This window comes from Thunnus thynnus, chromosome 13 (genome assembly GCF_963924715.1).
Source record: "Thunnus thynnus chromosome 13, fThuThy2.1, whole genome shotgun sequence".
NCBI classification, from domain to species: domain Eukaryota; kingdom Metazoa; phylum Chordata; class Actinopteri; order Scombriformes; family Scombridae; genus Thunnus; species Thunnus thynnus.
The window spans coordinates 12,448,745-12,472,671 of record NC_089529.1 but is presented as its reverse complement, the minus strand read 5'-3'; the positions used below and the strand labels follow the sequence as shown (position 1 = coordinate 12,472,671).

At 39.8% G+C, this 23,927-nt stretch overlaps 3 protein-coding genes across 3 annotated transcripts; all 3 read right to left on the bottom strand.

Moving 5' to 3' along the window:
* Positions 1-250: 250 nt before the first annotated feature.
* si:ch211-244c8.4 (calphotin) lies at positions 251-5,272 on the bottom strand. The gene has a single exon (XM_067608003.1). The coding sequence runs from the start codon at positions 5,035-5,037 to the stop codon at positions 1,246-1,248; it is 3,792 nt and encodes a 1,263-aa protein (XP_067464104.1). The 5' UTR covers positions 5,038-5,272; the 3' UTR covers positions 251-1,245.
* Positions 5,273-6,980: 1,708 nt separating this feature from the next.
* Positions 6,981-14,413, bottom strand: LOC137195549 (organic solute transporter subunit alpha-like). The gene is made up of 8 exons (XM_067608008.1): positions 14,027-14,413; positions 13,644-13,795; positions 12,744-12,817; positions 9,419-9,577; positions 9,111-9,222; positions 8,870-9,016; positions 7,964-8,069; positions 6,981-7,860 (listed from the first exon to the last, which is right to left on the bottom strand). The coding sequence occupies exons 1-8, from the start codon at positions 14,100-14,102 to the stop codon at positions 7,700-7,702; spliced, it is 987 nt and encodes a 328-aa protein (XP_067464109.1). The 5' UTR covers positions 14,103-14,413; the 3' UTR covers positions 6,981-7,699.
* A 1,190-nt stretch (positions 14,414-15,603) lies between these two features.
* zdhhc20a (zinc finger DHHC-type palmitoyltransferase 20a) lies at positions 15,604-23,226 on the bottom strand. Its single transcript, XM_067608002.1, has 13 exons — positions 23,055-23,226; positions 21,511-21,537; positions 21,284-21,378; positions 20,662-20,782; positions 19,913-19,982; positions 19,417-19,449; positions 19,144-19,264; positions 18,350-18,482; positions 18,125-18,251; positions 17,787-17,873; positions 17,630-17,709; positions 17,449-17,495; positions 15,604-17,375 (listed from the first exon to the last, which is right to left on the bottom strand). The coding sequence occupies exons 1-12, from the start codon at positions 23,209-23,211 to the stop codon at positions 17,452-17,454; spliced, it is 1,095 nt and encodes a 364-aa protein (XP_067464103.1). The 5' UTR covers positions 23,212-23,226; the 3' UTR covers positions 15,604-17,375; positions 17,449-17,451.
* Between the last annotated feature and the right edge of the window lie 701 nt (positions 23,227-23,927).

The window sequence follows — 23,927 nt, the reverse complement described above, 5'->3', positions numbered from 1 at the left end:
TAGTAAGATGGTAAGCCACTGTGGGGAAATGTCAGTTTCTTAACCTTTACTAGATGACAGTATTACGCAATTTCATTCCACTCCACATAAAATTAACTAAGATTATATATTCCTACTTATTGTAGGACCAGTAAATCCTCTTATGTGTGCTCATACTTCTTATCTGTATGTAAACAGCTTTAAATTGGTTGCATTAACACAAATATGGAAAACAGGATATAGTCCAACACTAAAACAGATCTCATCTTGCTAAGTGTTCATATGATTTTATTGATTAAATAGGAAACAGAACAATATAGATGAGGCTATACACAGAGATAGTGTTCTCATCTGAGTATAAGTGGGATAAGGTTAAGGAAGTGCCGGTGTACGAGCTGGAGATCTCATCTCAGCATCCTCTCTGTCTTACTCAAACATCCGCAGGGCCATTGATAATGGCTACTGCCCACTGTCCATTTCATGGGAAGGAGTTATTTCCATTCCTCCTTCGAAACCACAGTCTCTCCCCTACAGTAGTTCACAGTGAGATCTGATCATGTTACATACGAGCAGGCGGACACACAGGCGCTGTACAGTTCAACAATCTTGTGCAAAAATTAATGGCACGTTTTCTGCTACATACATCCAGAGATAGGTGTGGAATGTAAATTTGGTTGTTGCATTTATTTATAGAGCTCCTGCCGTTCTTCTGCTGACATAAACAAAAGGTAAAGGGACTAGTTATTATCAAAGAGACTTGCTGGAAAGAAAGACAAGAAGTTTTGACGGTTCCTACAAAAAGTGGGAGTAACAAAAGTTAAAAGTACTGTAGAAAACACTGAATAAATTCTGAGTCTGTAGGAAAAGCACCCTTAAAAAGGCACTCGCCCATGTTGTGTGTATGACTGTGTTCCCAGAAGACCTTTTATCTTGCTTATCCTTAGTTACCGATGCTGCTGTGTGTTCAGGTGTGACCCCGAACCTTTCCTGAGTGCATGTCCATTGTCCAGTTGGCTCAGCACCAAAGAGCCAAGCTTGTTGCTTTGGCTCCCTGTGGAGATGTTTTGTGCTTGAGTGCTGTCAGCCTCCTTGTCTCTGTTACTGTCATTTATGGTGTAGTGAAGCCGAGAGATGACAGAGAGACGAGCCAAGAATTACAGTATAGAAGTATGAATTAAAAAACGATGGTCATGTAGTTGTATTGTAGTTGAAAAAAGTTGCAGTCAAAGCCATAATCTGAATTGTTGATTGATTCAGTCCATTGCTTTATTTTCTTATCTGGGTGCTGCCACCAGCAGCTGGTTTATTACCAACCCTGCGGACAGGAACCTTGGACACGGGTATCTTGGTGCGAGGGGGTTCTTTAGCTTGAGGGATGTGAGAGGCAGTGTGAGACTGTGCGCCATGCTTCACAGGAATCTTTGAGTCACGCGGTAAACTGGTGAGGACTTTCGGCTGGTGAGGCGGCTGACTCTCCTCCTGGGTGTGTTTTGAGGTGGGCACATTAGCCTCAACATGACTGATTTTATCTTTGCTCCCTGCATCATGTGAGTTGAAATGGGGCCTCTCTTCTTCTAGCACAGGAGGAGGTGGGTCCCTGCTTGCTTCATCATCAACATGTCGGCTTTCCCGGACAGGTAGCTTTCCTCCTCTGCCTCCTCCAACTACAGGTATTTTGCTAAGTCCTGATGCCTTTACTGGTGGTGTCCTCCTTTCGCTGGAGGGGCCCTGGAGGCTTGTTCGTGACTCATTTTGCAGTTCCTCCGTTTTGGAGGGCACTGTCTGGGCCCTCTGCGCATCTGTGCTACTCAGAAAGGCCAATTGCCCATCCACTGATGCCTGTCCACTTCCTCTCATCTTAGCAGAGGCTGGGGCTTCACTTGGCAAAGTTGCAGGGATAGAAGGAGGAGAAGTGACAGGGCAAGGGGCAGGGGGGGCTTTAGATTGAGAAACAGGGATCTGAACAGGAGCAGGAGAGTCTTTTGATACAGAAACTGGGATACAAGCAGGGGCAGGAGGGTCTTTAGATACAGGAACTGGGATACGAGCAGGGGCAGGAGGGTCTGTAGACACAGAAACTGGGATACGAGCAGGGGCAGGAGGGTCTGTAGACACAGAAACTGGTATACGAGCAGGGGCAGGAGGGTCTTTAGACACAGAAACTGGGATACGAGCAGGGGCAGGAGGGTCTGCAGACACAGAAACTGAGATACGAGCAGGGGCAGGAGGGTCTGCAGACACAGAAACTGGGGTACGAACAGGGGCAGGAGGGTCTGTAGACACAGAAACTGGGAAACGAGCTGGGGCAGGAGGGTCTTTAGAGACAGAAACTGGGATACGAGCAGGGGCAGGAGGATCCGTGGATACAGAAATGGGGATACAAGCAGGGGCAGGAGGGTCTTTAGATACAGGACCTGGGATATGAACAGGGGCGGGAGGGTCTTTAGATACAGAATCTGGGATACGAACAGGGGCAGGAGGGTCTTTAGATACAGGACCTGGGATATGAACAGGGGCAGGAGGGTCTTTAGATACAGGACCTGGGATACGAACAGGGGCAGGAGGGTCTTTAGATACAGAATCTGGGATATGAACAGGGGCAGGAGGGTCTTTAGATACTGAACCTGGGATATAAGCAGGGGCAGGAGGGTCTGTAGATACAGAAATTGGGATAGGAGCAGGGGCAGGAGGATCTGTGGATACAGAAACTGGGATACAAGCAGGGGCAGGAGGGTGTGTGGATACAGAAACTGGGATACGAGCAGGGGCTGGAGGGTTGGTAGATACAGAAACCGGGATACGGGCAGGGGCAGGAGGGTCTTTAGACAAAGAAACTGGGATTTGAGGAAGGGCAGGAGGGGCTTTAGTTTGAGAAACTTGCATTTGAGCAGGAACAGGAGGTTCCTTAGAAACAGAAATTGGTATTTGAGCAGGAACAGGAGGTTCCTTAGAAACAGAAATTGGGATTTGAGCAGGAGCAGGAGGGGCTTTAGTTTGAGAGACTGGGATCTGACCTGGAGCTGGGGGTGTTGGGGGTGCTGTAGAAACAACAGCATGAGTGGTAGGGGCTGGAGTTGGCATGGGAGCAGGGGGCATCTTCTCTAGGGAGACTGATGCAGGAGTAGGTTTAGTCATGGGAGGAATCTTATCTAAAGTTGAAAATGGAGTTGGGACAGACGCAGGGCTGGGTTTGGTCTTAGTTGAAGTTATGGCAGTCTGGGTAGGGGGGGGACAAAGATCTGGAACAACTGCAACGGGGGGAAGGGTCTTATTTAAGTCCATAGATGTAGGTTTGGAAAGGGTCGTAGATATCGAGCCTGGGGTTGGAGTTGATGGGGTAACCTTTGTCATCGTGGTGGAGAAAACTGGTGCAGGAGAGGAGGGTTTGGTTGTAACAGTAAGAGCTGGTGATACTGTCACTGGGGCTTTAACCTCTCCTGCAGCTGAACTTTGGAGAGGTTTGCTGGAAGAGGAGGTTTGCAGTTTCAAACTGCTACCTGAATCCAATTTAGCAGGTGGAGGTTGGGTAAAAGAAACAGGGGTGGGAGGGCTATGGGTTACTGGTGGAGGTTTAGCTGAAGCAAGAAGACGGGTAGCTTCAGGGCTAGGTTTACTTACTGAAGCAATAGTTTGAGGAGGAGCTGCAATCTGTGAAGCCAGTTTGCTAGCTGTAGAGGTAAGAGTTGGACTAATTGAGGGAGCCTTGACCACTGTGGCCGGGGTGTTCGGAGGAGCTGTTGTAGTAGCAGAAGTGGAGCTTGGTGTGGATTGACTTGTAGAAGGAGAAGACATTATTGGAGCTGAAAGACTTGTTAACGTTACAGGAGTAGTTAAAGGTTTTGTTGTTGCTGTGGCTGTAGGAGTTGATTTTATTGTAATGCTGGTAGAAGGTCCAGAAGCTGGAGTAGAGTCTGAGCTTGATTTGACTGAGGGAGTAGTCAAAGTGGAAGATTTGGTCAAAGTAGTGATGATAGTGCTCGGCTTGGCAATGGGAGAAGAGGTTGAAGTTATCTTTGTGAGAGAGGTTGGGGCTGTTGTGGGGAAAGCTACAGGAGTGGGTTTTGCCACAGATGAAGTGCTGACAGAGGCATAAGTCACTGGAGATGAGACGGTGGGTTTGGAGAAGAGAGATGTGGATGATGGCGTGACTTCAGTCACCACACTACCGATGGCGCTGCTGGCTTTGCCCCACTCTGCCTCCACATCAGCCATGATGTCTCCACCCCCTGAGATTGAGTCAAAGGTCAGGAGAGAGGAGATGTCTGCCAGCAAGGAGCTCAGGCTCTTCTCACCAGGTATCAAGGGTGGTTCAGGGGTGAGTAAAGGCGGCGCATGCTCATTAGTTCTACTCACATTGCCTGCCGTCTTCTGGGGAGTTATCGTCTTTGATGGGGATGTGGCTGAGCTGTCCTGTGATGTTAAGCTCTTGGCACAGCTCTCTGTCTCAGGGCTGTCTAGAGAGCGAGGCTGGGATTTGGGGGTGAGGGTGAGGTCCTCTTTGATGATTTCCACGCTGTTGGCTCGGGATGACATGAGAAGTGGGCTTGGAGGGGCTTCCTCCTTGTCCTCCTTATCTTTTGAGCGGAACTTAACATTGCCAAAGAGACCCTTCAGTCCACGACGTTGCCGACCCACTGGTTGGGACACAGTGTGGACTCGGCGGTCCCCCCCTCCTCTCCGGCCACCCCTCAGTAACGAAAGGAAGCTGAGGGACTTGGCTGAGCATGCTGAAGAAATGGAGGTGCGAGCAGGGGCGGCAGCTAGAACGCCATCTTCACCAAGCGGCTCCTCCTCTGCCTGCTCACTATCTCCGTGACTCACCTCCTGTCCCTTTTCCTTGTCCAGCTCCTGCTCCGAATCTGGTGCAGCAGTCTCTGATAATCCATCAAGGTTTTTGCTCCTGTTAACAGGTGACTTGTTGTTTCCATCCCCTTTGCTTCGAATAGAAAAGATGTTACCTGGCTTGCGTTTGCCAAACAGCTTGAATCCTTTTCTGATTTTTCCACTTGGCTGGGATTCACAAGGCGGGGGGTCCATGTTCTCCGTTTGTACATCCATCTTCTCTCCGTTTCCCACGTTCTCTGTATCCTCCCGTCACTTGCTGCAGTTATTATTCCCCAGCCAGTGGATGGAGCATTTATATCCAGACCTTATCTTTATCTCCCTCTGTAGTCTTGCTTTACCTCTGTTGCTCTCAGTGCGTTTCTTTATCGGCTGTCTGTATCCCTCCCTCTGTCTATCTTTCCCATTCAGCCCTTTCTCCTCTATTTCTCCCTTGAAAGCCCCTCCCCTTTGCCTCGTTTTTGTCTGGCTGCTCTCCCTGGTTGCCATAGCAACTGAGGAGCTAAGCAGCTTTCGTCAGCAATGCAGAGCCAGGGGCTGTGATCAACCCACCCTGAACACAGCTTTCTCTTCCTCTCTGTCTGATGACTCTGTTTACATAAACAGCAAAGACAAATACTCCATTAACAAGGCCAAAATTTGAATTCCGAGTGATCTGGCTTTATATAAACATCTGATCCAGATTAATGCAATGCACCTCTATATGCAGCCTAATAATCTGTTAATGGGACAGATTTGCTTTGACTCTAAATAAACTGGTCCTCTTCATGTCTACTGTGTCCCAGCAGCCTACAGTCAGTCCCTCTAGTCTGTAAAAAAAGTTAAAGATTGCTGTTCTATACATAGCTAAGTGCAATCAAGTTTTGGAGATAATTAGCATATTGACCTATATGTCTGTTTGTGTTTTCCTCATTAAATTTATTCACTATGCTGCATATGAATTTAAAAGGCATAGTATTAACATCTTTTAGAGAACATATGAAAAACAAATGTAATGCTTCCTATGATGCGGAAATGTTGATGTTTCTTCATTAAAACAAATTAAAAATGATCAATCTTGTGGGAGGGCGTGACCCTTTGAACATCTTAACAGAGTCACCATCAGACCTGAAGACAATCAAACCATTGAGAATGATTACATAATTGTAGATGAATGAAAAGATTTCATTTAAGAGGAAAGATGCAGCCTGTGGTGTCTGGAAAAAAAAAAGAAACTGTATGGAGTATGGCTGTGTTAATATGATATCTCTTATTGTTTGATATTGTCAATATTATTATGTCTAAATGTTAATTTGAGTGTTTCTTAGAGTTCTAGCATTGACATATGATTTTTGGAAAATATAACTCTTGTTACTCTAACGTCAAATGCAATCCTCTAATCTACACAGTGCTCAAGCCATTATTTATTTTCACACTCTTTCAGGTGCTTGACAAAACATGACTGGGAATCTTAATTTCCAGTTTATACAAATATACCATATACACATTACTTGAGAAGTTAGTCTGTATTTAGTTAAGTGTGAATCATGTGCATATTGTTAGTAGATGTTCATAATCATATTCTACTTGCTTGGCATTAATAAATGACTTAAATTGAATTACTCTGTTCAAAATAAGGACTTGTAAAAGTTTAACCCAAAACCTCTAACGTTTGTGAATCTTCAAGATGCAGCATGTTCAGGTTGAACTTCAAACAAATAATGAGCATTAAAATTTTACTTTTGGCCTGACCAACAATTGCCAATATAACTCTTATTTCCTATAACATCTGTAAAGTCCCATTGATGTGTATGAAAGTTCGTGGGTTTTTTCTTTTATAAATTAGTCATGTGAGTCAAGGAGAGGAGACTGGTTGTTCTTTATTATCAGATTAATAAATGAGGTTTTCAGGTGGAACAAGCAGGGCCTCTTGTGGTCACTTAAAAAACAACATGTGGCACAGTTTGGCCATAGATGGCTGCAAAATGTACTGAGTCTGAAAATAAAGCTGCTGTCTCATCCACATTCACTGAGCACAAGTCTGTGTAAGTGTGTCAGCAAGCTTTGAATAAATCTGTCTGTTCTTCTAGGTTGTGTTAAGAGACAGACATTTAACTTGTACACAGTTATAGAAGACAAACAAATATAACAGACATATAGAAATATAACAGATTTAAGTTGGCTTCATAAAACTTTTACAAACACTTATCTGTACATGCTGCTCAGTGAACAAAAAAATCCTTTTTTAACAAATGTTTTCATGTTTTGGTGGATCCTTAGTATAGGTTAATACATGCAACCTGGGCACTGTAATGTATACATTAATAAATAACCAACTGAATACTGTGTCAGTGTTTACTGCTCACTTCACTACAAAATACATCAAATGTAATTGTTGGCCTCACATCAACATGTTAAACACCTCAGCCAAGGTCACCGTTACTGTGCCAGACTAGGACAGAACCATAACACAAATATTCACAAACCTGCATAATACCAGTACAAATGACCACTTTTTCCACATTTTTCAACCTTTCAACCTCTCTATGTCGTATATCTCTGTGTCATACATCAGTATGCTGTTACACCTCTGTATTTTGTAAGAAGGCTCTATTCATCTCACTCAGATCCTAGTTACAGGCTGAAAAGAAGCACTGTATCCCCAAATGTCTTTAATTATTCTTGTTTAAGGTAAAACTTTAAAAGTCAGTTCACTCAAATGAAAAAATATTCTCACTCATCCCTACTGGCATCTAGCCATGCAGATAGTACTGATACAGATACCGTACAGATAGTGATAGTTTATCAGACTCTCCAACAAGTTTGACAATTTGATGATCTGATGCATCATATAAAGAGCAGCATTTACTTCCACTCTTTCCCATTCTTTCTTCTTTTTTTAGACATCGTGCTCCACAAGAGAAGCCTGCAAGGCAACCTTGGCGTTCTGGTTGTTGTCATGTGCCTCAGAAGGAAGTGTGTCATATGTACGACGGTACAAAAACCGAGTGATCAGAGTGATGATGAACATCTCCATGATCATCATCTGCTGACTTAGCACTGCAGGGCAGAGAAAGAGAGGAAAATCAGGGTTGCAGATGGATTATTTCACGTCACACACATCAACAGAAGATGCAGATAGATGTTCAGAGGTGTTTCTTACTGGATCCACGAGCCTGGGAGGAGAAGGGAGGTGCACAGGCGATGGTTCCATCCAAGGCCAGGATGTTAATTATTGAAGTCTGTAACTGACTCAATACAAGTATTAGCTGAGGAGAAAACCATTACTTGATCAGTTACATGCTTATGTATACAGGCGTATTGAGTAGCATCTCTAAATATCAATATTTGTTAGGAGACTTTGGTATTTTGAAAACTGTAAGAACTTGAAAAAAGCGTGCAAAAAGTAACAAAGTAAGATGAATAGTGCCGCAGAGTTCTTATCATTTTCAGCCATAAAGCAATCAAGAAGAAAGGTAACCCTCTTAGTTTTAGTTTCCTTTGTTTACATCTATGAGACAAAATGTATGTTCAAGCAACGTATTGATTTAAAAATGCATGACAAAGCAGCTTATGTTGCTGTTTTTAATGTTAATGTTTCTTTTGTGTTTTTTTTTAGTTAGTAATACAAGTACACAGATATCTTTTTCAGATTGTAACTGACAGAGCATTAAAGTTGCAGTAAACAACATTCAGCCACTAGATGTCACACTACAATATTGCCTATTTTTTTTGCCTCAAATGTTTAAAGAAATGTATTTTAGCTGTTTAGCTGTAATTTGAGAAAGTTTGTGATGCGGCCGCCATCGTGGAAATGCACGTGGAGGACATGGAGGGACTCACATGCTCTAACATGCATGCACAGCTGGTGCAGTTACCAAAACAAAGAACAGAGAAGCTTGGATAACAACACACACAGAGGGAGTGTGACTTCATTCACTGCTCAGGTTGCCATTACTCCACTATTATCTTTACATAGTAAATGATTGTTTACTGACAACCAGTGGGGCTCATTGTCATTTATTGCACCTTTAATAGTATACATAATGAATTGGTTGTGTGGACTCACTTGGTACATGGCATACTTGGGTACAATATTGATGCTGCGTAGAGAGCTGTTTGTGTTCATGAAAATGATGGCAACAGGCCAAAGAGAGATGATAGTGAGGATGCCAATGAATGGGTTTATCCATATGGCTGCACCAGTGATATCTAGCTGAAAAAGGAGCAAAGAAATATTTACATTTCAGGCCATTCTCAGTTCTTTTTCAGTACAATTCAATGTGTAGACGAGCTTTCCAAAAACTTACATCAGCGAGATCAAAGTTGCCATTTGTCCACAGTATTATGGCGAGGATAGAGAGCACTGTCTTTAGGATTGCATACTGAAGGGCACCAAACTTCAGCAAGAATAACATTTTCCTGAATGATTCAATCCAAAAAAGATCCACATTAGAAACAACCATGATGTGCCAAAACAGCATGGAAAGAGTGTATAAAGAATATAAGCAATAGTGTTATTTCACTACATTAGATATCTCAATGTATTGGCAGTAAAGAAAATCTCTAGAGCTTATTAGAGACTGTTCTGTATAAACAAGTATAAAAGGGAAAATACCATGACATGGGCACGCGTGGTAAACAGACACAGCAGCAGCAGCAGGGTCCTGTGCTGATCTTAAAGGTTTTACCAGTAAACCGCTCCAGAAAAACGTTGCTGCCCCCCAACTCATCGATTAACAGCACCAACATCTTGTACACCACGACTGCAAAATAACTACAGAGAGAAAGACAAGTGACTTACAGTAGGCCTGTTTATAGAGAATAGATATGTAGCAATTCTCAAAAATCATGGATTACTGAACTTCATTGTCACTGTTTGTAATGTTAGACTAGGGTTAGGGGTTAGGGTTAGGGTTAGTGAAACAAAATGTCACACTTAAAATTTCCTTTATTTATTACATAAAACACAACTATTCTTGACACGTGAGGGCAAACCAAAAACAGCCCTTGTTAATGGATTTTGACCGAGCTGCTACATGTTGTACAGTACATTATCTACTGTACACAAATCACATGAATCAGAGAGCACACATCATTTACAGTACCACTGGAGGTTGCAGAATCCTATAAAGATGTCCTACATTTTATTAAAGTTAAGCCCACACTCTTTAGAGATGTGGCATGATCTTTGATCCTTGTGTGTGTAATGATTCATCCAGTAGTTAAACTACACAGTAATCTCCAGCTAATTAATACAAGGCTGTAAATTGCCTTAGCTTTTATTATGTTTACTCTGAAGGCATTTAGCTGATGCTGTATCCTGAACGTCTTACAGTAAGTATGTATGGGGGGTCAAGGGCAGTGTATCACTAAAGGAAACAGGACTGTAGTTATTGTTTAACTACCGGGTACCTATTCTATTATTACAGAGTATGTACGACCTACTGAGCAATCTGGAAATTTGGGAAGAATTTAGAGAGAATTAATACTTTAGTTATTATTTAACTAATAGGTACCTGTTATGTTATTACAGGGTACAGTATGACCATAAAACTGAGTAAAAATCTGGACATTTCAGGGAAGATGTGATGACTTCTGCAGCACTTAATAAATCTGATGTAATTTTATTTCAAAATGACCTTATTACCACCAAACAGGCAAAATACATTGCTCGGGGTATATTTGTTCGTTTACTTTGGAACAAAGGTCCAGGGGACAGTGTGTTGTCATGGATGCTGTCTGCCTCTAAAGGCTGTCTCAGCTGTCATTCACCTCACCAGCAAACTTCATCACTTGATGCTCATTTATGGCATCTTGGCTCCGCCTGCCATCGGCAGACAGAATTCACCCACCAAAGATGTCACTCACTTGTGTGTAAACACATGTTGAAAATTTTGAAGTCATTAAAATGTTGAAAGTCTTCTCCCTGGCCTTTGTTTTTGTCCGGCATTACAGCTCCTCAAGGTGCGAGCTTACCCTTTTTACAGCTCTGTGCACGGTCTCCTTTCATCCCAGGAAATAAATATATAGCTATAGCTAATATAAATATAGCTAAAGATAAAACATGAGGTATGAATCAGAACGCATATATATGGTTCATATACTCTTCTGATTGCAAACTGTGTAGTTCATTTAGTTTGTTCTTCCATGTTTTGAGGCAAGTAAAATTTTAAACAAACTGTTCTCACATTGTCCTCTGTAGTTACAGAGTAAGTTGTGTTATAATAATAATAATAAATTTTATTTATATAGCACTTTTCTTAACAATGTTACAAAGTGCTTTACAAAAGAAAAATAAAACCAACAAGGCAGATAAAATAAGCAAAGAGGAACACAGAGGCAGAAGTACAGAGTAACAATAGAAGGTCCACAATAATAGTAATAATAGGACAATAGACTGCACAGGAGTAAAATAAAATAAAAAATAACATCAATTAATAGATGTAAAAGCAGTAATTAAAACATATCAAACATTCCAAAAGCTTTCACAAAGAAAAAAATTTTAAGACAAGTTTTAAAAGCTAGAGACCTAGTGTGTCAGAGTTAAGTGGGCAAGGAGTTCCAGAGAGTGGGGGCTCTGACAGCAAAAGCCGGATCACCCTTTGTCACAAGCTGTGACCTGGGATTGACCAACAGGGCTCCAGCTGCGGATCTTAAGGGTCGAGGTGGCACATACCAGTTCAATAATGCAGATATGTAACTGGGAGCAAGGCCATTTAATGCCTTAAAGGTACATAATAAAATTTAAAAATCAATACGAAAGCTAACTGGGAGCCAGTATAGGGAGGCAAGCACAGGGGTGATGTGCTCATACCTTTTTGTCCCAGTAATGAGATGAGCAGCAGCATTTTGTACCAGCTGGAGAGGGTGAAGGGAGCCCTAGCTGATACCTGAATAAAGTGCGTTGCAGTAGTCGAGTCGAGAATATATAAAAGCATGTATAGTTTTTTGAAAATCAGCAAAGGATAAAAATTACCTAATTTTAAAGATGATCTTCAACTGGTAGAAATACAACTTGACAACATTTTTGACTTGAATCTCAAAACAGAGGTTGGAGTCAAATATTACCCCCAGATTCCTAGCAGCCTGTGTAATGTTCTTTGACAGATCGGCAAGCTTCGCTCCAAAAGAGCTGACAGAATTTGGGAGACCGAATAGAATGACCTCAGATTTGTCGTCATCAAATTTAAGAAAATTCTGGGACATCCAGGATTTAATGTCAGAGAGGCACGATTTAAGTTTGACTAGCATGGTTGGATCCGAGGGTGTTAATGTTAAGTATAACTGTGTGTCATCAGCATAAAAATGATACTACACATCATGATTCTGAATAAGCTGGCCAAGGGGCAGCATGTATATGGAGAACAGAAGGGGCCCAAGAACTGAGCCTTGAGGGACCCCATGGTTCAACTGCGCTATTGTGGAGGTGGAGTTACTCAGAGCGACAGAAAAAGTTCTATTGAGGAGGTATGATCGTAATAAAGTAAGAGCCGGGCCTTTGATGCCCACCCAGTTCTCTAGGCAATTTAGGAGGATACTGTGGTTGACAGTGTCAAATGTGGAACTTAAGTCTAAAAGGACTAAAATCGAGCAGTCACCTCTGTCTGTAGCTAGAAGTAGGTCATTGGTTACCTTAACAAGAACTAAATAGAATTATATAAAACTATATTGGGGAAAATAAAAGAACAAAAGATATAGATTTCCATTATAACTAAGCTGATATGTCAAACATGAGGACAGTTCAATAGAAATAATAATGACCAGGTAATACAATTGATCTCATCAGCATTTATCTTAGAATATGGATTAAAAAAAAACATATCATATTTCAGCTTTTTAGATAGATCAATGAAAGAAACCCTCTATTGTATGAGAAAAGCTCAAGGAACGGAGGAACTGCCTTGTGTAATGATTTGAGGTGCAGATGCAAGAAATCATACCAGTTAGATGTCATGTCTGTGAACATGACTGCCCTCGGGACCCACATCCCAAAACAGGACATGGTGGCAATGACCTGAAACAGAGAAATAGGATAAAGGACATAAAAACATGTCTAGTCACAGTCGACGAGTGAAATATCCTGACAATTTCTGGATGGATTGGGCCTCATGCAAGAATGAAGACGAATGTACGAGTGATTTATTTGTGGCATTCATCAATTTTCTCATACTTAGATCTTTCTCTTTAGTATGAACGAAATTTACAAGTGGTCCAGACCTGTCGTACATGCCATAAATAGATCATCTCTACCTTTCTTCACATGGAAGAAACACTTGTTTGACTTACAATTATAGTGCTCTAATCTGAATTAATTTGGAGTTTAAATATGATGCTGAAATTTACAATAATTAAATACATCACTTAAACAAACTTAATTCTGTTTACCATATTATCATCATCATGGCTGCCAATTTACTGAGAGTTTTCTTTTTAAAGATTTTATGATTTTTATTGGCACATTTTGGCGCAGCAACTTCAACATTTCAGTAGTTGCTCGGAAACTTCTATCACACCGACAGCTGCCTCTGTGTCTCTGTTGCAGGTGTCTGCCCAGTGTCAGCTGACAGTGAACCATCAACTGTAGACTATAATATTCTCTCCTCTAATATCTAAGTGACTGTCATAACCTTGAGGTTAACCTCACAGAAAAAGAGAGAGTTTTATGCATGCAGTTCCCCAGATGAATCTTAATGACTTTCATTGACTAATTTTTAACAGCTCCTTTCATCGCAGCATGATTTGTCTTTTTGTCAGATTTGATGTTGTGTTTCAAAGGGTCTTGTGCCAGAGCTCTTAAAATAAATACACAAAAAGAGTGAAAAACAGGTCCAAGCGCTTACTGGTGCTGCACCATTTATCCAAATGATGGTCGTTTTCCTGGGATAGGGCAGTTTTCTATAAATGTAAATGCACTGCTCCAGGTAGAGCAGCAGGGAGATGCAGGACATGAGGGTGAGCATGGCGTACAGGCAAAATCCAAACACATCTAGCTCTGATTTAAAACAGAGAGGGAGAGAGGGGAGTTCAGATGATTTCATCTAGCAGTAAACAATTTGAAGCACTTTATATGAAAAATCACACACAAATAAACGATCAGAGAAGAAGCCAGTATTATATGATACATGAGACTCACACAGGAAATTGCTGAGTGAACCATTAATGCCATTAACTTGGCCTAGTTGAAACATTATCAGTAATCAAGATGTAATAATAGGTCACTTACGCTTTATCACATCAATAGCCAGCGGGGGCTCTTGTAAACAAGCTGGATCAATGGTGCCGTTGAGTGCCTCCTCCATGGTATGCAGATATTCCTCTTGAGAAATGTGCACTATTAGGCTAAAGTTTAAAAAGAAAAACTTAAGCTATTAAAATTTAATTCCTTTCTCTCCTTGCTGAGCTCGTCTCAGTAAAATCTGATCAGTAGTAGGTTGTAACTGTAAAACAACAAGGTCTACTTAAATAATCTGTTTCCCCCTCACAACACAGTGTATGCAGGTGGGTCACAGCGGCAAATTCTACAAGTGTACTTTACCCTTAAGGCGACTTTTAAGGAGTGAAGGTATGATGACGGGTTCAGAGCTTACAAGTTTATGAGAACGCCTCCGTAACTGACTGTCACTCATTCATTCACAGACTTAAGTCGCAGTAATTACAATGACACCAAGTTCAGAGTTTTGTTAAAAGGTCAATAACCTCTGAGTGTGCCAGGAGGGATGAACTTTGACTGGGTGTGTTGCTTATAAAAAGATAAAGAAATTTCCTTCAATCTGTATAATTTATTATTCAGTTTCAGTATCTTTGGTACACAGAAGTTGTTACTTCTGGGTTAAAGTCAGTTTCTGTGAGGTGTTTCCATTATTTTTTTCACATTGGATGTCCCCCAAGCTCCCTCTACAAATCTTCAGGATATGACCACTGATTAATGTAGAATTATTGCTATAAATAGTGTGTTGTGTGTATCTCTGTTGCACTGTTGTGGAGAGGTGAACGGCACTGAGGTCGTTCACCTCTCCCTGGTATCCGGTGGGTCATGTTCCCAGCTCATTGTGTTCATGTGCCAGACAAAGTTTAAAAAACTGAAAAGCCTGTAAAAATCTTACTATACTGTCAGCAGTGTCTAACTTTAACAACCCTGAAAAAGTGAAAAGGACAGTCTCATATCACAACTATCACGTTGAACTACAGCTTCACAGCTTTCTTATCACCACTGTCTTTTTAAATGTCAAGTTGAGTAGCTTACAGCTATGCATACTTATGCTTATGGATATAGAAATTGTAATTTTCTTTTGTAACTTTTATAGAGCTGAGGCATTATTTCTAAATTACTGAGAACCGAGATTATTGTTCCACATGTTCCTCATTTACTGTAGGTTGGCAGCTCTTCTACAATAGTTTGAAGAGAGAATGTCCCTTATTTAACATACTTGTTCTACAGTGTACAAGTCTGACAATGTGTTTTATGTCCAGAGTGCAAACGAAGTTGTAATACGTTTAGCAAACAATACACAAAAGGCAAATTACAATACCGATTGTATGAATATTCAAGATTTTGGAGATCCTGCACTGGGAGGCAGAAATAACTGACTGAGCTGAGAAACAGAATAATCATATCAAACATGCAGTGTCTGAAACCTGGACTAATCTGAACACAATCCTGTAATTTGAGCTGGTTATCATAAACATCTGACAACATCCACAACATCAGTTGCTTCACAGTCAATTAAACTTTAAATTCCTCTCATGAGCTCCAAATTACAACCTACACATTTACAATCACAAGAAAAGGAGCACACGTAATAGTTTCTTAAATTACATTTATTGTTACAGAACATGAATCATTTCCCCAATAAAAAAAGCAGTTCTTTACAGGAATAACCACAATAGCAGCTCTTGCCACTTGGGGGTGTATTAGGTGGTTTTAGTTATTAAACTGTGTGTGTGAGAAGTTGTGTGAGTACATTCATATGGGCTACCAGTCAGTAGTATCTACACATAATTATTAACTGCTCACTCAGGCAAATGGAACACTGTGCTGTGCATCATTTCCACTAAAAGGGATGTAATAAAATGAAGCAGTTGCCAGGAGCACAGAGATGAGCATTTATGATGACAGTAGCCTCCTCTTTCATCAGTGGGCTATAAAGACCTGCTTATCTATCCTGGTTCACACTCAAGGTCAAAATGGATCAAAAGTCCTTGACCTCTCTGACAAAATCTTTATGTAGGGTGTATTGTTTTTTTTTTTTTTTAATTTGTGCTCTTGTTCTCCAACTTTCAAATAAATCTTATCATCAAACTGGAAAAACAACAATAGAATTAATCCTTGGCATTAACACTTAAGACTGATTCAGTTTATACAAATAAACTGCAAAGGACTGACCATGAGTGTGAGATTAAGTAGAAGTAATGAATGGTAAATGGTAAATGGACTGTACTTGTATAGCACCTTTCTAGTCTTCCGACCACTCAAAGCGCTTTTACACTACAAATCACATTCACCCATTCACACACATTCATACGCTGAATGGGTACAGGGGTTACCATGCAAGGTCCCAACCTGCCCATCAGAGGAAACTAACCATTGTTTTAATGTTCTCATGAAGAGAACATTAAAACAAAACACCAGTACATATAAATAAAACATATAAGCCATTACAATAAAATCAATAGACACAGAAAGACAATGAAATTAATTTATAAAAGCTTAAAAACAAATAAATGACAATTATTTATAGTGCAACGGAAAATATCATTGATAATTTTCTGCATATGTGATCTACTGGTGTCTTAAATAATAATTTGGAATTAAGTATTTAAACAGCAGATAAACTGGATTTGGTCCTCACATTTGAAGCTTATGTCAACCATCATATAAAAACTGAAATGCAAAAAATAAATATATTAATAGTGTAAACAGAAAGACCATTAAATATATTCAATGACGTAAACTGTAAACTGAATCAGACCGTTTGATAACTGACGATTGGTCTTAATAATTGCACTGTGCTCGGAGTTAAAACCTGCTTAGACATATTGCACATATGGTTCACACAGAGTTTTCACTCCTAATCAATTATGTCCTGAAGACAAATATCACTTTTGTGGCTCCCACTGTTCTACAAACAAACAAATTTGAGGCTTAGTTATTAATTCTTGATTAATACTGACAAAGGATGAGTCTCTAGTTGAAATTTATAATGTGATTATTCCCTTCAGTTAAAAGAAACATTGGCTCAAGGGGGAGTAAAAGCAGCCCCAGAGTTTTTCAAATAATATTATTTGAATGTCTTTGGCTAGTAACAAAGACAAAACCTGTGAATCGCCTCTGGTTCAGACTGGTGCAGTCTATTGGGTCACTGCACAGCCTCTGTTGACATGATAACAGTATTGTGGTGGTGCAACTTTTACAAGCACAAAAGATGAAGGATGGTCCATTTAACGTACATACAAAACATGCGACCTGAGGCTGCACTGTCAAAATGAGGGTGGAGGATGGTTCCTGTGGATGTGCAGATGATCCTGGTTTAAGGCATCGTAGTTGACGTGCTCTTTACTGGTGTGCCTGCGACCTGCAGGGACAGCCGACAATGAGTACAAATAAACACAGGAGGAGGACAAAGTGTTTATGTCATGTCCACATACCTGCTATGGCTCACTCTCCACTGTCACAGACACTATCTGGCCTCCATCTGAAAGGAAACAATTTGTACAAAATCGATGTTTCTAGATCTGTTACAGCTCTTTTGAGAAGAAACAGTAATTATAAAACTATACTTATCATAAACCATAAGAACAAAAATGAAAATGTGAGAAAAAGCATCACCAGTTTTCTGTTTGCCGTCGTCCACTTCGTGTTGTATATTGTTACCGAGCACACAAGGGTTGGTCTCCTCATCAGCAAGGCTGTAATTAAAGTCAAATTAGTGATTAACACCAAAACTGAAAGAAAACATTAAAACTTTTTTTTAAAGAATGCTCACCTTTTGCCATTTTGCTGAAGGACACTGTTTGCTTGTTCAGGATCTATGTGAACCAATCTGGTAACAAAGGAATGTCCATCTCCCAGACTGATTCAGACAGAGATAATGACAGCATAAGTCAACATGACAGCAATGATGATTAATTGTACTTTTGGGATCGTAGTACTTCATTAGTCTTTTTTTCTGGTTTTCTCCATTCTATTAAAATAGCTTTAACACTAAAAATGGAAACTGAAATATAAGGTTAAACAGTTTTGACAAAATGTCTATCTATTTGCATCATTATGATTGCGTAGGTGATTTATAGCTACAGATGTGTCAGGTTAGAGTAGTTTTACCTTGAGAAAATAGGAAAGATCCAGTACTTTGCTTGGTCTCCAAACACCTCAGCTACATTTCGGCTAAAGCCTAAAGAAAACCCATTTTTGTCCGGACCATTTGTGAAGACAGGAGCCCTAAAAGCCTCTGAAAATGGATATTAAAATTTTTTTAAGTTAACAATCTCAGTACAAAAGTGTGTGTCAAACTGAATCTTTATCAAGAAATGCATGTCCTATAGCTACCTATAGTGGTCCTGTTCTTTCCCACGAGCCAGAGATGGTAGCTGAAAAGCGACAGGATGCTAATGAAGAACAGCGCCGCCACGAAAAACAGAAACAAGATGTGGAATTTGGCGTGTGTGTCAGGTAGGTGTTTCTTCAGAGGGAAAAGAAAAAAAAAAAAGGACAAAAGTGTTAACCTTTAGCAAGTCAGCAAGTCATTAGCAAACAACTGACTGCAGTAGAAGTGGCAAAGTTTTAAATCTTATTAATTTGTTGCCTCGGGGCAACAAATTAATAAGCAAGTCACTGGAAACACCATCTATTATTTTTGTCTCATACAACTTAAATGTTAGTATTGTTTTGGCTGTAAGACAACATACTCCTTCACTGTTAGACTGCATGACAGAAGCCATTGTCTCATGTGAAGCAGTATGCTGAAGACGATCCTCTGATAAGCATTCACATGATACACAATTGTGCACCACAGTGTAGCATTTGTAACCTATTGGTTGATATCTTACAATGCAACCATTAGTGGGTGATCACATGCCTCACCACATCCTCATTTTTACATTTTACTTCAATAATTAGAGATTCTGTATTTCAAAACTTTTAAAGGGAAGCATATTCATGGTTTTTCCCTTGCTCCAAAATCCCCATAAAGTTTTTTAACCCAAAGCTGCTGAATCCTGATTTTATAAATAACGTGAGATTCAAAAGGATACTAAAACCACCTTTAATAAACTGCAACCACAGCAAGCACACACATGTAAGAACAGGCAATTTAATGAAACAGAGGACATTTCTGTACTTACAGTCCAGAATTTGATGAAATATTGGACGACTGTAGCACAAATAACTAAACAGTAGAGTGAAGCGTAGGCCAAGAACAAGACAAAGTACTTGTAATTTGAGAATCCAACACAGTTATTCACCCTGAAACAGGAAGAGAACATCGGGGACAGAAAGTGAAACATGATCATTTCTCTACATTTTCTTCAAGAGAAAATTTAAAATTTTACAATAAAAACAACTTGTATGGACAAAGGTGATTAAAAGCATAGTTAAATGAGAAAAGCCTACAGTACCAGGGGCAATGATGGTCCATTTTCAGCACACACCTTGAAGAACGGGAATAAGGAAAACATACATCCTGTCAGTGCCATCTAGTAAATGTTTATAGACATTATAGACATTTGGCTGATCAGTTACCCAGAGGCACTTATACCACATGAGGAAAAAAAAAGACGTCAGCATAAGATAACACATACTGCTCAATATTTAAAACTAAATGTTTAAAATGGATGATTTAATTAGAAAAGCACCACCCAACACTGGTTTAAAACTAACATTTGCAGCAAAAATAAACTCTCTGGTTAACCATTTATTCGTCTTCTTCTTATGTAACATAGTTACAACATATTTCTGTTAGCAGAAGCTGCAGTGAACAATGTTTACTGGCAGTCTGAAAAAACAACTTTTGGATGTATGAGGACATAAAATAGAGTGAAAAATACAGGTCTTTTATGGGGATAAAGTAAAAAAATGAAAACTATGAGCCTTAATTACAGTGTGTACACTCACATCTCACAGGTTGAGCAGTGATGGCAGCGGTCAGGTTTGATTACCTGGCAGGGGTCGCAGTATCGGATGGCTGTTTAGAAAAAATGAAAGCAGAATTATTCAAACATTACTGAATAACTATATACAGTATATGAGGTTTATTGAAGAAAAACAAGAATTTGAGGTGTATTTAGAATTTTTTAACACTTTGAAGACTTTCTAAGCTGCTCAAAATTTTCAAATGAATAAATCCTCCAACTCTACAAATGTAATAAAGGTAGAAATTATAAATATGGTGGTATTATTATTATTATTAGTGTCTTTTCAAATGGCCCTTTGAGACCAAGTATAAAACGCACCATTGTTGGTGATTAGAAGAGCCAGGTGTGGCCCACAGAGGTAACGAGGTGCACCTGAGTCTAATTAACCCTCCTGTTACACGCAGTTCCGTAAACACAAGACAGACGAGGAAAATAACATCTTATGGTTTTTATCACAGAGTACATTCTCTCATAGAAGATATAAACAGTGTTGCACTTTCAGCCAAAAGGGGAAGACACAATGCAGCAATACATTTACACAATTTCTTTTGTATGTCTTATATTATGTTGTGCATGTGAGTGTCATACATGAGGTGAACAATGAGGAAACTGTGGTGACAACAGTAAATCAGTTACACAATTTCCCCAGTGGTTTGCTCTCAAGCAGCTACTGGGCGTTTAAACAGTAAGCCAAACAGTCACTGTTGCTGCTGTAGTGAAAAGCCTCACCTCCTCCTGCTGTGCGTGTATACACGGGTAAATTCCTGGCCACTTTCTTCAGGATTTCTTGTTGCACCTCGGCCCGCTCCTCTCGTTCATACAGTTCCTTCTCTGCTCTGGGCAGAGCGAACTGACAGGAGGAGAAAAGACTGAGTCAGAGGCTACATTTACATTACACGCTGAAGTGGCACAAATCAGATTTTTTTTTGCTTCAAGTGACTCAGATCTGATTTTTGGCAGGCAGGTTAGGACCTCAGCGATGTTCACACTGGAGCTGGATACATGTCACTTACAAACATGAATGTGAACCAACACAAAAAGATCAAATCAGACTAAAAACATCAGAATTGAGCATTAAGGCCTGGAATGTGAATGTAGTTAAAGAAATCCCAACAAATTACATATTGTAAACTTGCATTGAACAGTCATGCAATATTTATTTGTGAAATTATGTGTTCTCTATACATGTATATTTATGAAATACTACACTTAAACCATGACAATAAGGTGTGTTCATTGGAAAACAAAACATATGTTTATTGTGTTTGCTTTTAGTTAAATATTCTCCATGTAGCCATTAAAGAAGGTAACTGTTGTGGTGAGGAGTTTAAAGACACTACTCTCGGCTTACCGCTGTTGAAGGGCTGGCTGGTGTGGACCAGATAGTTTTCCAGTAAGACCATATGAACATGATGAGGAAAATGTGAAAGATGACCAAATAGCTGACTGTAGAGAGACAGAAGATGTTTTAAATGCAGTGACACTGGAATCTGTGACATAATCTTTGATATAACATTAAAAATGAGGAGGAATTACAGCATCAAACGTGAATTAACATGTAATATATGTATCACTTACTTCGTTCTGCATTATTTGGGATTGTATCTACATTACACACACACACACACACACACACAGAGGGCAGAGAAAAAAAACTAATTAGTGAGCATTAATGAATGTCCAAAGAATGCATGTCAACACATCCCCCACCTCACACACATACACACCACCCCATTCTCACACCATGTGGCAGCAGCCTGGCACGGCCAGCAGTGACCCACCCATAAGAGAGAGCTTTGTTTAAGCAGCAGGGCTGTCCCTGTCCTGACCACAGTCGCTACAGTACATCCACATGCTGATAGTGGTATCATCAGTTCCAGGCTCAAACATACCATAAAAACCTGACTGTGAGTGCAGGGAGAAAGACTGAAAGCTTGAAACACTGAGTCAGGTTTATACTACAGTGTATAAATAATAATGCATGCATTTGAATATTAGACAAATTAGGAAATCCTTTCCTCAACCGGATGATAAATCTGTGTACAGTTGTAAAGTCTCTTTGTCTGAATCGATGATTTGTCTCCATGTTTTTGGATTTTATGGATCCTAATCACTTGAGAGCACCTGTTTATGCTGTGTTGCAACTAATTCATTCAATTAAAGATAAATTCACCTTGACAATAAACAGCCATTATAACATGGTAACATGTTTAAATTCAATTCAGTGCGAATATCTAACACTGGCTGTGCATTTGTATTTTTGTTCCCCCAGGCACTGTAAAAGTTTTAACAGCTTTCATTCTTCTCCAGCCCTCATTAAATTTCTCCATAGACAATGAGTAACATGATGCATCCCATGGTTAATCTATACCCATTCCTCATTATGATTTACATAAGGATTTTACAGCTGGCTGACAAAGCTGCTCCATTAGTGCTCAAACAACAATTAAATGATTACAATCATTGCCAATTGTAAAATCTCACCTTGTGGTAAATTGAGATGCAAAATTCAAATGCATGCATGTTAAAATGCATGTTATGTGTTCAAATTCAGATATATTGAGGAGGACAAGAGATAACTCATGTCCTCAGTACATGTACTGGGAAAAAGCCAGCTGATACTATAAAACACAGCGACTGGAAATACACTTGGACCCATTCATAGTTTAATTTGTGTCATTGAAGGGAGCTGTTATTGTCCATTCATTCACAACACACTGCACATTTTAATCATCAGATAAAGTTTTTATTGCAGCTTCTTTCTGCCAACATAATATCTGACGTCACTTGAATCATAACAGCCATAATGATTAATGTATTAACTATTAATTAATGACTGTACAAGCTGGCCAGGCTGTCTCTCCTCTCCTAATCTAACAGAAACAATGTCGCCTGATTACATTAACATTATACACGCTGCTGAATGCTGTTTATGTGAATGAATAAACAATCAGACAGATGAGACAGTGCAGCCTGAGGGTGGTTTTAAATCTCACTCCAACTAGCTTATCAAAGTTGGCCACCGTGCAACTGTGAGCACGAGCACAAATCCGCACCTCCCGACACATGAATAAACACTTGTGAAAAAAAAACTAAAAAAAACCCAAAGTGAGCGTACTTACACACGCAGAGCTCCACGACATAGGCGTAGTAAGACCAGCCGACCACCAGGTTAATAAACAGGACAGGTATCCAGTTTAGAGCCCGTTTACAGCACCTTAGTGCGTGAGAAGGAGCCATCTTTAATCCGTGTAGGACATTAGCCGGCGGTGACGTCATAGGCACGGTTTTAAATGAGCCGAGGATACTACAAGACCCAGACACTTACCGGGGACATGCGCAGATAGGTTTGTAGTTCCTTATCTGCGTTTTAATAATATAATGTTGACGCTCAGTTGATGCTTTGTACTCAATATCTGCTTTGGTTTGACTGCAGAATCTGTTAAAACGAGATCAAAGCAGGGCCCCTCTATAAATATTATAAAACATCCTCCTTAGACATGTTTAAAGATATATATCTATAAAATACTAAAATACTAATAATTTGTGTCTGATATGTTTTTTCCACACAAAAAAGTTAGATTTTATTCTTAAAATCCTGAAAATTACACCTATTCATTCTCCCTCATTGAAAATTCCTGAGTCTATGAATATGTAAATTTACAAATCGGGTCATTAAAATCTCGCAATCTGATTGGTTTATAGTCGTGGTATGATAAGTACTACGGCTGTGACGTTTAATGTCCTTTTACAGCCCTGTTGTTATGGTTACCGTTAAAATATAATTAAGAGCAGCTAAAGTTAAAACAACTTAATACTTTATAGGCTACTAGTAGGATATTTACACTTAGAGGAAGTCTGTGTTTAACATTACTTTGTGCATTGAAACAGTTTTTTGACACTATACTCATTCCTCATGTCCATTATGGCCATATAAAGATCCTCTCTTAATTCCATTGTAAGAGATGGGAGACAAAATCCACAATCCTCTTTTT

Coding starts and splice junctions, on each gene's coding strand:
- si:ch211-244c8.4 (XM_067608003.1), bottom strand. CDS start 5,037: ATGGATGTACAAACGGAGAACATGGACCCCCCGCCTTGTGAATCCCAG.
- LOC137195549 (XM_067608008.1), bottom strand. CDS start 14,102: ATGGAGGAGGCACTCAACGGCACCATTGATCCAGCTTGTTTACAAGAG. Junction 9,578..12,743: donor ACAGACATGACATCTAACTG/GTATGATTTCTT, acceptor TTCTCTCTGTAG/TTATTTTGCAGTCGTGGTGT. Junction 9,017..9,110: donor GCAACTTTGATCTCGCTGAT/GTAAGTTTTTGG, acceptor CTCCTTTTTCAG/CTAGATATCACTGGTGCAGC.
- zdhhc20a (XM_067608002.1), bottom strand. CDS start 23,211: ATGACGTCACCGCCGGCTAATGTCCTACACGGATTAAAGATGGCTCCT. Junction 20,783..21,283: donor CAGCCAGCCCTTCAACAGCG/GTAAGCCGAGAG, acceptor TCCTCCTGTCAG/TTCGCTCTGCCCAGAGCAGA. Junction 18,252..18,349: donor AAAGAACAGGACCACTATAG/GTAGCTATAGGA, acceptor ATCCATTTTCAG/AGGCTTTTAGGGCTCCTGTC.